General features: G+C 51.8%; 1 protein-coding gene across 4 annotated transcripts in view; it reads left to right on the top strand.

Moving 5' to 3' along the window:
* MEGF11 (multiple EGF like domains 11) overlaps window positions 1–18,544 on the top strand; it is a 233,210-nt gene that overhangs the window by 177,296 nt on the left and 37,370 nt on the right. For all 4 annotated transcript variants that reach the window (XM_036305423.1, XM_036305400.1, XM_036305416.1 and 1 more), the window contains exon 9: window positions 349–523. In XM_036305423.1, coding sequence (XP_036161316.1) covers window positions 349–523 — 175 coding nt within the window. The remainder of the gene's footprint in view (window positions 1–348; window positions 524–18,544) is intronic.

Raw genomic sequence — 18,544 nt, 5'->3', positions numbered from 1 at the left:
ACTCCACAGTCCATGAGGGACGGGTCTGAGGAGGCTGCCTTCTGCTTTGGTCTCTGTGTATTTGTACTATAAAGAGCACTTGTCTGGGGGGCCAGAGACCTGAATTCGAATCCTGATTTTGTCAGTTCCTTGCTATGTGACTTCAGGCAAATTATATAACCACCATGAGCCTCAGTGTCTTGGGGATAATAAGACCACATGACCTTGGGGTCTTCTGACAAGTAAATGAGACATTATACACTTTAGCCTCAGAAACCCTTTGATCCTGCTACCCCAGGGCAGACCAGGGGGTGGGACATGCCTGCATCCCTGACCAGACCGTCCTCTCATCCTCTCTCATGTGCTCAGCTGCCACCCAGTAACTGGAGCGTGCACCTGCCAGCCCGGCTGGTCTGGCCACCACTGCAACGAGTCCTGCCCCGCTGGCTACTATGGCGACGGCTGCCAGCTGCCTTGCGCCTGTCAGAATGGCGCCGACTGCCACAGCATCACTGGGAGCTGCACCTGTGCCCCAGGCTTCATGGTAAGACGGGAGGGGTCTCCCATGGCTCTGTACCCCCCACCCTCACTCTGGAGAAGAGGGGCCAGCTCCTCCTGCCTTGGGGTGGAATCGGGGAGTGTGGCCCTGTGCCCAGGGATAAGGAATGCGAGTGTCTCCCTGTCCCCCTCAGACACAGAGCCTGTGACTGGAGAGCCCTCAGGCTGTTTTCAGAGGGCCAGTTCTGCTGGGGTGTGTCGTTGCGAAAGTAATAGGAGGGGTTCTGTCCATTGTCCCCTCACCCTGAAACACCAGTTGTCTTCTTTGTGCCCAGCTCTTCCCTGTCCATGGCCACACAATACAGACGGTCCCCAACTTACGGTGGTTTGACTTACACCTTTTTGGCCTTACAGTGGTGTGAAAGCGATACACATTCAGTAGAAACCACACTTTGAATTTTGATCTTGACCCGAGCTAGCGCGATGCTCTACAGTGCTCCCCCCTGAGGCCCGGCAGCAGCAGTGAGGTGATTTTGCCCACAGGTGGGCCAACGTAAGTGTTCAGAGCACGTGCAAGGTGGGCCAGGTTAAGCTATGCTGTCCCGCAGGTTATGTGTATTAAATGCACTTTTGACTTACAATATTCTCAACTTACCATGTGTTTGTCGGGACGTCACCCCATTGTAAATCAAGGAACATCTGTATTTTCACATCATAATAGTCACAGTGCACGTGGGCAGTTGGCCATCTGCTTTCTTTCACCAACATTTGCTGCTGGGCTTCTTAATGATCCTTCTGCATGGCTACATAGCACCACAGGAGCTGATGCACCCGTTAACTCAGCCCCAATGCAGAGAGTTGTTCTCAGCGTTCCCAGCAAGTGTTGCAAGGAGCATCTCCCTACAAACAGCTTTTTCCCTCCTATTGAATGATTTCCTTAGGGTGAATTCCCGGGGTCAGTGGGCATAATTATTTATGGCTCTTGATGGATGTTACCGTATTACTTTCCTCAAGGGTTATATAAATCTATACTGCCACCAGCTGCATATGAATGTACCTATTTCAAAACAACTTTGCTAACATTCTTTTTTTTTTCTAATTACATAGTTAGAAAATGGCTCCTCATTTTCAAATGTTGCTCTAATTTGCATTTCTTTGATTACTAGGGATCGTGAACCTTTTCCCCACATGTTTGTTTACTATTTGTATTTCCTCATGAATTATGCTGGTGCTTATGAGGTCTGATTCCAGGGAATCAAACCTGTTCAAAGGTGGAAATTGCTTAGCGGGTCTCAGGACCCCAAAACTCAGGGGCCCCCCGTGGCCATATTTTAATTGTGCTGTAGGAAGTGGTCTGCAGGAGGAAGTATGGCCTTTGGAACCACGGCCAATCCAGGCTGCCCTACTCACCGACTGTGTGGCCTTGGGCCAGCACGTTAACCTCTCTCAGGATCAGCTTCCTCGCCTGTGGAATGGAGCACCTGCCTTGCAAAGCTGCTGTCAGGTGTAGAGATGTCAAGTGTCTTGCCTCAGCACTTCTCAGGATTCAGTGACCTTAGAAATCCCCAGTGGAATTTGTTAAAGGGCGGGTTCTGATCCCATAGATCTGGGGAGGGGCCTAGGGTTCTGCATTCCTCATGCTCCCAGGTGTTACCAGTGCTGCTGATCAGTGGCCTTGGTTTTATAGGAAGGAGATGGTGCTCAAGTTGAGTTGCCCATTGGAATCACCCGGGGAGCTTTTCAGCACCCCCTGCCCCCCAGATGCAGATGTACTTGGTCTGGGTATGTTCTGGTTGAGGCCAGTGTGCTGCCAAGGTGGAGATCCTACAAGGAAGCCCTTAGCACTGTAGGAGAGTGGGTTTGCCTGGTGACATGTCTTATGGGCAGGTTGCCCCTGGTCTATAGAACATAACTCAGTTCCGCTCCCTCTTCCTCCTCCCCAGTGCAGATAAACTGGGTGAACATTAGCTCCAGTGGCATCTTCAAAAGAAACAAGTCTGTTTCTCCTGCAGGTTTTGTCTCTAATTTACCTTTATTGTGAGCTTTGTCCATAACTTCCATAGAAAAATGCAGTGCCTAGGTTTGGGGTTTGGGTGAGAAAGTTGTTTGGGATTAAAATCTCACATAGCTCAGGCAACTGAAGCTGAAGTTCACTGATCACACCAACCTGCTAGTGAGGCATCTTGACTACTGGGGTAGTTCTATGGCTTTGGGCATGTGGCTTCCCTTCTCATGGTCCCAGTTCCACCGCCTGTAAATGACGAGTTTATAGAGGGAGATAAACTGTCTGACTTCTAAGAGGGTCCATTATGCAGACTCCATGGACCAAGTCAGGAGACACACCCTTCTGGGGGAAATGAGGTAAAAGTAGGAGCAAGGAGGTGGTGTGTGCGTGTGTGTGTGTGTGCGTGTGTGTGTGTGCGTGTGTGTGTGTGTGCGTGTGTGTGTGCGTGTGTGTGTGTGCATGCGCGTGTGTGCATGCTGGGGGGGGTGGTTCATTGAGGTTATTATGATCCGATTGTGTACATTATCTATGGGTCTCCTGGGAGTCCCACCTCCCTGTTCCCTGGTCTTTACCTCCAGCTACCTGCCTAGTCACTGCTCTCGGAAGGGAAAATAGGACCCTGGGGGAGCCTAGAGAGGCTGGTGTCTGTGTGCCCACTGCCTGCAGGTCAGAGGTCCAACAGTCTGAAGCCAGGCTATTGTCTCTCTTCCTCCTCTCTGGGATGCAAATGACTTCCTGCCCTTGAACTTGGGGGGAAGAGGGGGGTTGGCACTTACAGAAATCAGCTAGCTGTTTAGTGCCCCCTGCCTGGGGCTTGTGGCTAAGACAGATTGTGAGCCAAGCTGCCCTGGTGAGACCCCGCAAATCTCCATTCATCTCCTCCCACCCAGCCTCATTATACCTGGGAAGGCTCTTCTGGGCCCTGGCGGGTATTGAACAAGAGCCACTGGAGGTGATTACAGAAGAGTCAGTTGTTCTCATCTAGTGACTCATTCCTGCATGTACCAGGCTCTAAGGGGGAATCATTACTGTTGCCCTCACCCCAGCTTCTGAATGAATGGGACTTCCTGCAATGAGCCGGCCTGGTGAGGATGGAGGGTCGTGATAATCAACAGAGTAGACTTGGCTGAAACCCTACCCAAAATGTCCCACAGTCAATAATAACTATCAAAGCCTTTATTTACTGGTGGGCTTGTGAATTTATGTACCTGCCTTTTTCCTTAAAAGATTTTTAGGCCCTGGCCAGTTTTGCTCAGTGGCTAGAGTAGGGGTGGGCAAACTTTTTGACTCGAGGGCCACAATGGGTTCTTAAACTGGATCAGAGGGCCGGAACAAAAGCATGGATGGAGTGTTTGTGTGAACTAATATAAATTCAAAGTAAACATCATTACATAAAAGGGTACGGTCTTTTTTTTTTTTTTAGTTTTATTCATTTCAAACAGGCCGGATCCGGCCCGCGGGCTGTAGTTTGCCCATGGCTGGAGCATCAGCCCCAGGACTGAGGGGTCCCAGTCAAGAACACATACCTTGGTTGCAGGCTCGATCCCCGGGCCTGGTCAGGGCTCATGCAGGAAGCAACCAATCAATGTATCTCTCTCACATCGATGTTTCTCTCTCTCTGTCTCTCCCCCTCCCTTCCACTCTCTCTAAAAATCAATGGAAAAATATCTCAGGTGAGGATTAACAAAAAATTAAAAATAAAAAACAACAAAAGACATTTTTAGGATCAGCAATTAATCAGAGACTAATTAAAATAACCCTTTTCTGAGTGTCTGAAGATCCTGATCCTAGGCTCAGTAATCTTGGACCCGTCGCTTCACCTTGCTGGGCCTCAGTGTCCTCATCTGTGAGATGGAAGGCACATCAGTCCTGCCCGTTTTAGGATGTGAGTAGCCAATGTGGTAATGGATGTGAAGGCTCATCCTCAGCAATCCCATCCCACCAGACCTCTCCCTGCCAAGGGCTTGTTAAGGAGGATATTGGGATAGCTCTATGAAAGCACAGTCTCTGAGGGCTGACAATGGTCTCAGGCTCAACATAAATGTGAGGAGTGCTGATGAAGTAGTTCAGAACTACCCAGTGACATGCCTGCTCCAGCGAGGTGGTCCCTACCCACTGAGGCCACAGGAATATAGAGCAGAAGCAAGTCCCACCTGGCATTCTGGATGTGCTGGCCCTCACACTCTTTCTCCTTCCTTCCTACCTTCCTAGCTGGGGATATGGAAAGTCTCATCAGACACCCATCCAGCCATCAAGGAACTTGTGCCCAATAAAAATAATATTCACATTAGCAGCAAACAGTGATGGAGTCCTAGCTACATGCTTCATTTCTATTCCCTTCAGGAGCCCTATGGAGGAGCACTTTCACATTCCTCAATTTGCAAATGAGAGTGAAATCCAAACAGGATAAGTCATTTGCCTAGGATCACAAAGCCAGTAGCGATGAGAGCCACTGAACTATCATATGTTAGGTGACAGGTTTTGATTGACAGGTCACTACGGAACCACACAAATCTGAGTTCATAGTCTGGCCCTCCAATCCACACCCTGCCTACTGGCAAGTCATTTATCCTGCTGAAGCCTGAATTTTCTCCTCTGTAGAGAGGAGACTTGGCCATAAGAGTGAGAAACTTCATATGGAAAGCTAATGTCTCAGTGCCTGGAACACAGTAGACAACCCGTAAAAATTATAGTAATTATTAGTGAATTGTGAGAGTAGTGAAGGAGCATTGTTTCCTCGGAGAACAGCACCCTTTTCCAGGAGAGTGTGAGGGTGAGCTACATCCATGGGTTCCCACTAGAGCAAAGCCATGAGCATACACTCAGGCAGATCTACCCATGTACCTTACATGGTCAGTCTCAGCAGCACTGTGGGGTGGACATGCCTATCGATGATTGATGAAGGGGACATAGAGATAGAGGTGGGAGAGACTGGGCATTTTACATGGTAGCATGGCAGCATGAATGGAATCACTTGGGGCATGCATTGCTGAGTTATATTAGGGCTTTCGGGTGGCAGAAAAGAACCCGGGGCTGGAAGGCAAGGAGCTCAATTCCTAGCTCTGTTTGTGCTAATTTTGGGGGCCTCTATTTCTCATCTGTAAAAATGGGAATGAAACAATGGTAGGGGAGCCAGTCGTTCAACTGGAAGTAATTAAAATTGGGTGTTTCAGCACCCTGGACAGCTCCACTGGGCTCTGCTTTGAGGTTGCTCTGGCAGGCTTAGACCCCAGCGTCCACACCAGGTCAGAACACCACGGCGAACAGGAGGGAGGAGGAAAGAGTGAGGGTGTCAGGGTGCTCAGGTTAGAAGAGTGGTGAGAGTGCCCATGTGAGGAATGATCCAGAAGGAGAGGACCTTTCTTCCTGACCACTGGGCAGTAGCTGAATTGTGGCGAGGGCACTTAGTCAAACTGTCTTTCCACTTGGAGATTAGAGTCACATCACCCCTCTCCACAGCTTCTCATATCCACCAAGTAAAGCTCAAACCCCAGTCCTTTGTAACCTTTCCTCAAAACTAGTTTACCCTACCCTCGCCTCCTGCTAAGTCCTGCCACAGACCTGTGCTGCCCACAACCAAACTCACTTTTCCCCAAACGCAGTGTCTGCTTTGGTGCTTCAACCTGTGCCTCTTCTCAGGCATCATGCTCTTCCTAGAATGCTCACCCCCAATTTCCTTATCTCAGTCTATGAAAATCCTCCTCCACCTTTCAGGCTAAGCAAAGGCTACCTCTTCCATGGAGTCTTCCCTGAACGTTCCTCTCTTCAGAATTAACCCTTCCATCTCCTCCTTTCCCACAGGACATGGTTTATACTCAGAATCTGTCTCCCTCCAACCCTGCGCCCCCTACTGCCCCCTCCATGTACAATGTGAACATTTTGCTCAATATATTCTTTTTGAAATGAATGAAATTCTTGGGACGAGCAATGCCCTTAAAGCAGAAGTTTCCAGAACTGACCTTTATAGGAAGGACATTTATTGCATTTCTCAGCAGGCCCTGCCAGCAGGGCTGGGGCTTGAGTCTACCCATTAGCTTCTCTGCAGTTCAGATAAACAGGTAGCTGCAGTGGGGTGGGGCAGCGACCCCAACATCATCTCTGGGTTCTCTGGGTAAATGATGTGAGCTTCTACCATATGCAGTACTGTGTGGTGGTTGTGAAGAGACTCTGGAGCAAGATTCCCTACCTTCACATACCAGCTTTGCTGCTTATTAGCTGTGTGGCCTTGGGCAAGATGCTTACCTCTCTGTGCCTCTGTTTTCTTAGAAAGCGGAATATTAATAAAGTCCATCAGATTATTGAGTTGTTAAGTTAATTAGTGCCTATAAAATATTTAGATATGCCTGGCATAGTGGTAATATTTCAACAAGTGTTAGCTATCATTATCATTACTAGAGGCCCAATGTGTGAAATTCGTGCAAGGGGCTTGGCTCGCGCAGCCCAGCTTCCTCCGGAAGGTCATCCGGAGGGTCCTTCTGCTGTTCGGTCTAATTGGCATATTTGCTCTTTATTAGATAGGATTGGTGTTAACGTTGCCCTGCTAGTGTCGTTGTTATTTACCCCAAGGGTTCCCCCATCTGAAGAGGCTGACTGGCACTGTCCGAAGCACCCTGTTTGAGGGTACAGGTAGAAATGGGGGTGAGCCTGGTCAGCGTGGTTCAGTGGTTGAGCGTTGATCTGTGAACCAGGAGGTCAGGGCACATGCCCAGGTTGTGGGCTTGATCCCCAGTGGGGGACGTGCAGGAGGTAGCTGATCAATGATTCTCATCACTGATGTTTCTATCTCTCTCTTCCTCTCTGAAATATATATATATATATATATATATATATATATATATACACACACATACATATATATACATATATATATATATACACACACACATACATATATATACATATATATATAACTTTTATTTTTTAAGAAATGGGGTGAGAATGGAAACTTTCTCCTGGCTGAGAGCTGCAGGGTCACCAAGGGCTCCCAGGTCCCCAAGAGCAGCCACAGAACTGAGAACAGACTTTCTCATCACAGGGGAGAAGGTCAGTTTCTCAGCCCCACTATGCGCCTCCGCTGACCATCTTTCCTCAATTAGGCCTCACCTAGGCAGCCAGCCTGAGGAGGCCTCCTGTGCTGCCGAGGACTAAAGGCTGCCACCTTGGCACCTGGACGGAACAGCCGGTGAGGTCGCTGCCGGAGCTGCAAAGACTTGATTTCCCAGACCCCCTCCCAGCCTCCTCGTCCCCACGTGGAGCCTGTGTGGCCGAGAGATAAGGGGCCTCTGGTCATTCCTCAGCACAGATGCTCCCTTTCAGCTCTGGCTATAATGGGGATGAGAGCATGGGAGGCGGGGGAGACAGACCCGGTGTCCCCTCCCATGGGATTCGGGGCCTATATTTCTCCCCTGGATGACAGAATTTCTATTACCTTAAAGGGCTCATCTATTTATGCTGCAATTTTTTGAAGCCCTGTCTGCCGTTATTGAACCCTGCATGCTGGCGAGAGGAGCAGGCACTCCATCACCCAAATGAACAAACTCAGTTCCACATTTTTCTCCCCTTTCTTCGCGCTGTCGGTAGGTCATGCACAGACCTCAGCGGCGCTGGCCGGGGAAGGCGGAGGGGGTGAGAGTTATGAAAATCCAGATCAGGGGAGCAGTGATTGAATTTTCCTCTAAGGTTTCTGATGCCCTTTAAAGATGTCACCCTCCCTCAGTCCACCTCCACCCCCTCAAGCTGGGCAAAGTGCGTGTCTGCCTCTTGTATGGCTTCTAAACTGGAACTAGGGATCAAGGACAATTGCGGGGCCAGAAGAGACTGTGGACTGAAAGTTATAGCCAGGTGGCATGTATATAATGTGTGCGCATTTCCTGTTCTAATTGTTTCGTTCCTCAAACTTCAGTCTGAAGACTGTTAGCCCTAGGAGCAGAAAACCGACTTCCTTTTCCCTGCACCCCCACCACTGAGTCGCTTCCTAATGATTATAGTAAAAGATTTTCCTGGATGCTGTGCTGGGGATGAGGAATTCACCCTCTAGCTGCCATGCCCATGTGAGCAGAGGAGCCTAGGTAGTGCAGAGCAGTAGAAATGACACACACACACACACACACACACACACACACACACACACGGATTCCAGTATTCAAATCCCAGCTCGGCCATTGCCTGCTGGGTGGCCGTGGCCCAGTTACTTAAGCTTCTCAAATCTTAGTTTTTCATTCATAAAGCCAACTAAATAATGGTACTATGTGATACTGTTATTCTTAGGATTGAATTAGATAAAACAGATACAACGCTTAGAACAAAGCCTGGCATGTAGGAATGCTCAGTAAATGGGTGTTGAGGAGTTCCTTATGTGGTTGTATAAAGACGTCATACTGGAGGCAAAGGGTATGGACTCTGGGGTCAGACACGCCAGGATTGGAATCCCAAGTCTGTTGCTCAATAGCTGTGTGACCTTAGACAATATGCTTAGCTTCTCTGAGCTCTAGTTTCCCACCTATAAAACAGGTTAGTAATCCCTGCCCTTCGGGGATGATGTGAGCACAAAACGGGAATATTTCTTCATAATGACAGAGTTGGACGAATACTCAGCCCTTCCCTCAAGCATCTTATCATTTTACAAAGGAGGAAACTGGGGTCCCGAGAGCGAGTATGACATGTAGCAAATCATTGGAAGAACTGGAAGGGAAAGCGGGTGACATAACTCCCAGTCAGATGCTTTTTCCACCTTCACCTCCACCTCAGAGCAGAGACACCTAGCAATTTTCCCCAGGGCAGAAAGGGATGGGGTGGAGGGTCCCTGGGGGGTTGAATCATGTTGGCAATTAATCCACAGTGCAAAGTAGGGAAAATTGGCTTTATGTCACAAGGCTGAGTCCAGCCTTCCCCCTCTGGGACCCTGAAGTTGTGGCTTTATTAGGGGAAACTGCTGACTCTTCTGTTCTAGAAGCTAAATGTGCCCCTTGTCACACCTCCCCCTGCAGTGCTCCTGTGTCAGGATCAGCGCCCTCCTTACCGGGCGGAGCTGGAGCCGAGGCTTCGACCTCAGGCCTGGTGCCTGCACCTCTCTCCCTGCAGCAGCAGAAGCTGCCAGGCTGGTCTGAAGCGTCCGTGCCTTAAACACTTCCCATTTTCTGTCTGTCCAAGTCTCCGTTCAGTGTTTCCGCCCCTGCCGGCTCCCAGTCCTGGCCACCCCACGGCCCGGAGGGCGGGGCTGAGAGTCAGAGGAGCCCCCTGGCATGTCTGGAGGAAGGGGACACGTTCGGAGCCCTGAGTAACTGCGGCAGGCCCTGGGCTAGGCACTCTGCTCTTCACACATTATTGTACTTAATCCTCGCAGCACCGGTGTGCGGGGCTGTTAGGATGCCCACTTTGCGGGTGAGGAACTAGGGCTCAGAGAGGTAAAGTACCCTTCCTAGTCGATAAGTGGCGGAGTCCATGGCTGAGTCTGCACCCAGAACCTGCACTCTCAGTCACAAACCGAAATGCCTGCAGAGGAGAGGGCTGTGGATACCTGGTAAATAGCCAGCTCTGAGGCTCTCGCAGGCCTTTTCCTAGGAAGGGGACAACCCCGCAACCTCATTGCTCATCTGGAGCCTGCTGACCTCCTGACCTGTGTCTTTGAGGGGAGGGGAGGCTGGGACCCTCCGTCTCCCTCCTTACTTGGGGCTCAGCCATCTCACACTTGAGCTTGTCCATCCTCAGCTCTCCTCTGAGGAAAGCAGGCTGTATCTCACAGATGCGGTAACTGATGTTCAGAGCGATTACAAGTCTTGTCTAAGCTGATCGAGCTGGGCCTAGAACCCAGGGCTTATGGTTCCTAGGCCACACTCACCTCAGGACGGATGCTCTGAGAGAGGAGGTCAGTGCTAAGCAGAGGACCAGGCAGGAGTCAGCCTGGGATTCAACCCCGGCTCTGCGCCAACTCGCTGGTTTATTTTGCCCAAGTCACTTCACCTCTCTGTGCCTTAACTTTATCTTCTGAAAAATGGGGGTGCAAACCCTGCACCCTGTATCCTGGGGCTGATGTAAAGCTGAGCTGAAACAAGTTGTTGAGAATACTGAAGGAAGTGCCCAAGTATGTGCACCGAGAGGCATTAGGGGGAGCAGTGGGCCCAGCCGGAAGACTGACCCGCCCAGGGCTGCAGGTCTGGAACAAAGGAAAAACCCACTCCCCTCCTGCTATCCCTGCACTCTCAAGTTCAAGACCCCACCTAGCATGGCCCCTCCCAGGCATCTCCCCTTAGTCATTAACACCAATAATCCCCTCAGCGGGAGTAATTATGGACCCCAGGAAGGGAAGGGATTCCTGCCAGAAGATGTGATTGTGTCTGGAAAATGAAAGATCTTGCAGAAAAGGTCATGAATAAATTATTTCAAAGTGGGGCTAATAAGAAAACTAACAATGGGGGTAAATATAAACAAAACAAAAATAAATCCTCAAGTTTTATCTCCCAAGAACATTACTAAATAATTGTTCTTGCCTGTCCTAAACGCCCTGCGGAGGGGTGTTAATTTCCTGAGCCAGGCACAGGGAAGCCAGGCCAGGCCGCCCACCCCCACCCCAAACCCCCCACCCCACCCGACCTACCCACCCCCACCCCCACCCCTGGCCTTCAGGCCCAGGTGAGCAGGTTGTGGAGGAACGTAGTGGGAGCGAAGCAGCCTGGGTCCTGCAGGCCAGGGTGGGAACTTGTGTGGAATTCAGCAGGCAAGAGGGAGCTCTTGCAATCTTGAGCAGGGGCGTGACGAAATGGTGCTGCGTTTGGCCTCTGGACCCTGTGTGGGGAGATGGTGACATGGCAGCCTGATAACCCAGCATGCAGTAGGTGCTCAACACATGCTGGTTTTCATCGCCCAGAAATGGTTCTTCAGTACAGGCAGGTGGGCAGAGTTGGGGGAGCTCTGGGAGGGCTTTGCGTTGGGGAAACCTGGGCTTGACTCTCAGCCCTGCTGCTTGCCCACTGGGTGAGGTAGGGAAGGTCACCTCTGAGACCTCACCTCCCGCAGGACACCCTGCAAAACGGTTGTGAGGGTGAAGCGGGGCAAGTACGAGGAAAGTGACACAGAGCAGGTAAATCTTGGTCTCTTTTCTTACATCCTCTGTGGGCCTAGGCTCTTAGTGGCCATGTGTAACCGTCAGAATGCCTGAAGCATGTAGAGAACGCCTCTGGGCTGGGCACTGTTCTGAGAGCACCGTGTATATCAACGTAATCTTCACCGCTGCCTGCCCATTTTGCAGGTAGGAAAACTGAAAGAGAGGTTAACGACTTGCCAAAGTTTGTCAATTACACCCCAATAAAGCTGAAGAGAAAAAAAAACACAAGTTGCCCAAGGTCCCTCAGAGCCAGGACCTGAACCATGTAGCCAAGTTCCAGAGCCCCTGGGCTTGATGGGACCTTCTGCCCCCTTGCTGTGACCTGCCTCTTCTGTGGGCAAATCCAGAGTGATGCTGACTGCCCCCTCCCAGGATGAAACCTTATCCACCGTCACAGGGGTGCTCCAGCCGCCAGAGCTGAATTCAGAGGTGGCGTCAACTGTAGGGCAGTCAGGCATCCATCACGTGGCTCAGGTGGTGGTGTGGACCGAGCATAAGTCGTCACCAGGACCGCCATCTGTACCACAGTCCTTCCACTCCAAAACCCTCTCGTAGCCATCCTGGGAGTTCTCACAGCCCTCTGAGGTTAGGTGTCACTGTTGCCATTTTATACACAAGGGAACAGGCTCGGCAAGGTCACCCAACTCTGAGCATCTCTACCCTCCCCACTCTCAAGCCCAGGGCTGAGCCCCTCCCCAGGCAGAGGATGCTGGGAAGAACCCCTCCTGCCCCTTCTCCCCCAGCCAGGCTCCACCCCAGGCTGGAAGCCACTGTGCTCCTTCCCGCAGGGGGCTGATCTGAACTGCACTCCCTTCAAACCGCCCCCCACCCCCACAGGACTCATTCCAGACCCCAGTTATGTGTGGTGAAGCATTCTATGAGAACTTGGCTGAGAAACCTCCAGGGGCCAGAAGAATCCAGAGGAAGCCAGCTTTATGAAGACCTAGATAATTCATAGGACTTGGGGGACAGGAGGGATGGACCCTGTGGACAGTAGAGGCAACCTTCCTCGCCCTCATTCCCTGGTGAAAGCGTCTCTGGTTTCAACTTTAGAACTTGCTTTGCATTTGGTCTATGATTTTTTTTTTAATGTTCCACAATCGATAAGCGGTTGGATTTGCCCAAGCCTGGGCTCTCGGCCTCTCAAATAGAAAGGAGTGGCCCAGATTCCTGCCTTTGGAGGAGGGGTTTCCCACAGTGCTGACTTGCCTGCCTTTGTCTGTAGGGCGAAGTTTGAAGCTTGGCATGGCAGGCTTCCCTGGCTGGGCCTTCTGACCTCCGGGCTCCCGTCCCCTGCTGCCCCTCAGCCCCGACGCTGGCACGCCCACTCTGCTGGCACAGTGAGGATGTTTCTGTCCTAACAGATGTTTCTGTTTCTCCACTGAACAGAAAGCTGCTGGGCGGCAGGTCGATCTGATCATCCCTGTGTTGCTACCCTTTTCCCCATCCTGCCACCTCCTGACCCTAGCCCGCTCCCAGGCCTGGTGCAGCCTCCCGCACTCAGCGTGACCATGAATATTCACTGACAGGAAGCTTAGCGGCACCCCCTACGTTGTGAATGTGCCACGTTCTGCTGGGACCTTAGTAAACAATGGGCCTCTGCGGGACCCTCTGTTCCCCACCATCTGGTTCCCACTTGGGACATTGTCACTGTCACTGTGGTCACACTCTGGCTCTGCAGGCCCCTGTCTGGGCCCACACCACCCAGCCACACCAGAGGGTCTGGGTTCTGCAGTGTCCATACCCCACCCATATCCCCAGCCCGCACAGCATGCACACCACACCCATGCCACCCCTGGGGGGCTCTCTGGCCAAATGTCCAACATGCACATGCTAAGCCTACCCCACCCACAGCTGTCACGCCACTCGCACACAGCAAACCGTGGTAATGTCATGGGAGTGGCACCTCCGAGTACAGCCTGCACAGCTGTACAGAGCAGCCTCGGGTCACTGACGGCCTGTTCCTTTTGGACAGACCTGGGACTTCCAGGCCTAACCATCAGCCTTCTGCACCCATCCCCCATGGGAGCCAGGCAGAATGGCTCAGTCGCAAGGGCCTGGGCATTCCCCTCAGCACAGGGAGGAAGAAGTGGGGATGGCTGTGACAAGTGGCCTCCTGCCCTCTCTCCGGCTCCTCTCTCCGGCTCCCTGTTCCTCATGTCTTATGCAGAGTTTCTTCTCCCCAGCATGCACCGCTGGCAGGGGCTGCCTTACCAGTGGCACACTAATTAGGTCCGGCGAGGTTTGCTCTGCATTGAGAGGCCTGCGTGGCTGGCATTCTGTCCAAGTTGTGCTCTTGTGGATCGTGTGTCACTCTTTCTCCCTAGAAAATCGCAAATGAGGCTCCCACTGGGGAATCCCACTGCCTCAGACCTGGAGCTGGGAGTGGGGTGACTGAGAAGGGTGGGCAGGGGGAGGCAACAGCCCAAGGCTGGCACTCTGTATAGCAGAGCAGACGCTGGCCAGGGGCTTTGCAAACAGTGAAGCACACTCCACGTGTGCTCTGCTGGCATTGAGGTGACTGGCGTCGGACACCAAAATTCAGCCTGCATTGGTGGCCCTGAAACTCCAGGAATAGCAGTGGGGAGAGGGGAGTAGGAGCAACCAGAGGCCAGGGAGGCCACCAAAGGCTGCCTGCAGGACATCCGGAAGTCGGGAGGGGACTAGCCTGAGCCCCTCTCTTGCTCCAGCCTCATCTTGTGCCCCACCTGCCTCCAGCCACTACATGGTAAACTCCACTGAGGGTAGGGACAAGCTCTGTTCTGCTCACCATGTATCACCTGGCCTCACACAGTGTCTGACACATACTACTGCTTTAAAAAACATTTCGTGGATGACTGGATTAATTCATACATATGCATTGAGCACTGACTGTGGGCGAGGCACTGGGCTAGGGCCAGGACCACGGGGTTGAATAAAACAGGCCCAGTCCTTGCCCTCATGAAATTTTAATTCAGTGCAATTGTGGTAAGTGCCACAGGGGCAGGTAATAGGGAAACGTGCTCTGGAAGTTGAAGAATACGGGACTTAAAGGGACTTGAGGTCGCATGGCATCTAGTGTAGTGGGTAGTGAGACCCAGGCCCCGCCACAGTCCTCGGCCTATAGTAGATGCTCCACAATTGTTCGTGGATTGAATGGATGGATGAATGGGGCCAGGTCACCGTGAGCCAGGGCTTTTGCCTTACTTAAACCCATGTACTCTGGCCCCCGGTCCAGGGCCCTTGCTTGCCTAAACCATCCCTACTCCTCCAACAAGAAGACGTGTGGGCCGGGGCGACTTCCCTAGTTCCTGTGGCAGAGTCCTCTCTGCTGAGCTCCCACTGGCTGCCAGGAGAACACCACCACCTTGGCCAGGATCTAGAAAACCCAGTTCTACTCCATTTACTCTGCCTCGCGCCCACAGAACATATATAAGGGGACCCAGAGACGAACTTGCGCAATTGCCTCCCGCTTTCGTATGAGGGAGGGTCAACCATTCTCCATCTTCGTCTTCCACTCCAAAAAATTCTCATTAACCTCCTGCCCAATGCAAGGAAAACGGATGATGAACACAAGAAGCCCAGCTGCTGATTAATTTTCCCAAACAGGGCCAAACTACAAAGCATCATATTGCAGGGGAGAAAATTAAATAAACAGCATTGGAAACAAATTTAATAGAACATATAACTCATTACCCACCGGGGTCTGAGCCTGGGCTGCCGCCTCGTGCAAGGAGGCGGGTGGGAGGCGGAGGGGAGATTTGCATCTCTTTAGCAGGACTAGCACCAGGGGTTCCGCTCTGCCAGTAGCTCTTTCAAATCAAGTTCAAGATGTTAATAGCCAATGCTGCATCTATAATTAACAGGCCTTTGGATGGGAGGAAGAGTTCACATCCATCCCCCATTCACAGAATGAAGACACTGAGCAGGACTAGCAGGCTTTCCCCAGTGAAGAGGGAACCTCAGGGACCTGCCCCTGTGGGAAGTGAGGTGTGCGCTGTGCAGGTGAGCGGGGATGGAGAAAGGGCCCAAGCCTCTGGGCCTTGGCAAGTGGCCCTTCCTCAAGGTCAAAGCCATGTCTTCTGGATGCTGCGTGCGTAGGTGGTAAATGTGCTGCTAATTCGAGCAGGGCTATCCCAGAGTTTCACCCCAGCTGGGCTCTTAGCATTCTGTGCTTGAAATGGGAGCCAGGAAATTCAAGTTCCAAACCCATCTCTGCCCGGCATTGGCTGTGTGATCATGGGCAAGTTGCTTTCCCTCTCTTGGCCTCAGTCTCCTCATCTGTAAAGCAAGGCAGGTGGACCAAGTGATCCCCACCCATCCCTCCTAGGTCTGGCCTGAGGGACTGTCCCCCCACCATTAGGAATGGGCCCGTGGCCGGTCCCAGATGCTTGTGTACATTAGCACGGTAGCTGGCCACCCAGCTGGTGTGATCCTTACAGGCCCAGGAGGGCTCCCACCCCTGGGCCTGCATTTCCACCGTTCCTCACTCCTTTGGGTTAAGACCTCCTACTGGAGGCAAGAAGGTGCTTAGAGAATCCGAGCTGAAGGGCCCTTAGAGATGACCCGCCAGCGGTTCCAAGCTAAACACCTGCAAAGCCCGCAGCAGGTGGCCAAGAGTGGTTTTGAACATTTCACAAAGCCTGTGGGCAAACTTCCATTACCTGTGATGAGGCAAACTAAAACACCAAGGCGGCTTTGTTTTGTTTTTCATTGGAATTAAATTAATTCTGTGTAATATCCCAGGCTAGCATACACTGATCAGAAGCTCTGATTGGTTGTGGGTGACATCATGGGAATTTCTAGGTCATGGTTGGTGGACAGGATGCTGCCACCAGAGTCAAATGGCATGCGGTTACCGGCCAAATTGCACCTGCTCAAAACGTGACGCCTCAGGCCCCACAGAGTGACAGCAGCGTCTTTCTTTCAAATTGAGAGGCTTTGTAGAGGGAGGGTGCTACCAAGGGTTCTTGGTGGTGAATGCTGGGGAGAGTGACTGATTTCAACAGCCACATATAATTGATAAGGAAACCCAGGCCTGTCTCTTACCTAGCACGACGCGAGTCTCTCAGAGGAGAAGGCTGTTTCCAGCAGTAAGATGTATGTGAGTTCTGGGTAGACATCTTGGGGAACAGCTTCAATAAAGGGCCTGAGGATATACTTCTGGCCGAGGGAGTGGGCAGAGGTGCTAGGCTATGGGAAGCATGTGTGGTCTGATCTGAGCTCACTGTCCTGGGCTCTCACTTGTCGTTTTTCCAGGCGTATAAACAGATCAACAGATGTGCATTCAGGCTGGTGTGGGCCAGGCACTGGGCTGAGGGGAGGGGCTGGATAAGACACAGTCCCTGCTCTGCAGCCAGTCCCGAGGGGCACTGGCCTGTGAGCCCCAGCTCCACCCACTCTGACTTTCGGTCTCCTCCTCATGAAGGTGATGGATTTGATCAGCTCTGAGGTACTGTTCCGCTCAGAGGGTCTTGTCTCTCTGAGCGGATGCACTAGAGGCCAACAGGGTAATTTTCTGGCTGTACTTCTGACCCTCAGCCTGGCCAGCAGGGTTGGGGCAAGAGGTGGCAGGGTGTGGCATGGAACCATTGACATAGCCCAGGATCTGGCCTGGCTTTCCCTTTGGCAAGAGCCCCCAGGGAGGCCTGGAGTCAGTGTGGTAGCATGGGACCCATCCTTAGACCAGATAATATTCTGCTTCCTGTGTGTGAGGGGAGCCACTCGTTTGTGCAGCGCTGCTTATAAAGTGCCTCCACTGTGTGCCAGGTTCTGAGCTAGGGATACTGGGCGACCCCGACCAGTGAGATCCCTGTTCTCATGAAGCTTCTGGTCTAACTGGGGAGACGTTAATAAGTGGACAAACACCGTTGGATGCAGGCATGAGTATGGCTGTGGGCCCTGCCTTGGGAGTTGCCAAGGACAGAGACAATTGTCAGGCTGCCGTGTGCCCCTGGAGCCCACAACCAGGGCTGGCTCAGAGTTGGCCCCCACTCGGCAAACATTTGTTGAATTGCTTGGCATGAGAGAGAAAGCATATGGAAAGTGCCCGGTCCTCCTGGTTATGTCCACAGTAAAAGCCAGCATGTACACACAAATATCTCGTTTCAATTAACCGACATTTATCAAGGGCCCATTATGTACCAGCAGGATCCCAAGCCCTGAGAATCTGGATGTGAATAAAATCAGATCTCCGTCTCCCTGAGCGCACAGCCCAGATGAAGGCAGGCACGTGAACCAAACAGGACCCCAGTATGCTAGGACTACGGTGTCTGTGTGGACCCAATTCCCAGCAGGGCTGGGAGCCTGGGGAGGGAACACACCAGGAGGGAAGGACGAGGAAGGAATCACAAAATTATACCGAATGTACACATGTATAAACAGATACCCCCAGAGACATGCACTCTGAGTCTCACAGGTGTGTGCACTGATTACCTAAGCATGTGCAGACATAAATAATGACCCCTGTAGACTTGGATGCCACACAGGCCATCCTGACCAAGGCCTGCTGGTGGTCCCCCAAACTGGGGAGGTGTGTGGCTGAGACAATGGCTGGTGTGTTGGGGGGTTGGCACAGGCACCCTGAGAATCACCAGGCCTAGGCCGGAGGGTGCTCTGAGGGGGGCAGAGCTATTAGTCTAAACCTGAGAAGTTAGGCTGATTATTGGCTTGTTTGGCATGGCAATCGCGAGAGATGGCTGATGTACTGCACACCAGGCCTAACCCTCAGATTGGAAGCCAGAAGATAGGGAATTTGACAAAAAGTTTAACTGTTAGTACTTGTGCTTGCTGAGGAGTTTGAACCAAGTCGGAGTCAGGACATCAAGATGGAGGAAGGGGAGTGCTCAGTTAGCTGTACTGAGCTCACCTTCCTGCTGGGCAGAACTGTGCCTTTTAGAAACTGCCGCTTCCCCATTTGGACATTTTGGCTATTAGGAGCAAACAAATAGAAAGTGCTTAGAGCAGCTCCTGGCACATGTTAG

Source organism: Myotis myotis, unplaced genomic scaffold (genome assembly GCF_014108235.1).
Source record: "Myotis myotis isolate mMyoMyo1 unplaced genomic scaffold, mMyoMyo1.p scaffold_m19_p_1, whole genome shotgun sequence".
NCBI lineage: Eukaryota > Metazoa > Chordata > Mammalia > Chiroptera > Vespertilionidae > Myotis > Myotis myotis.
Note: the sequence above shows the minus strand (reverse complement) of the source record. Positions and strands in the feature narration are given on the sequence as shown.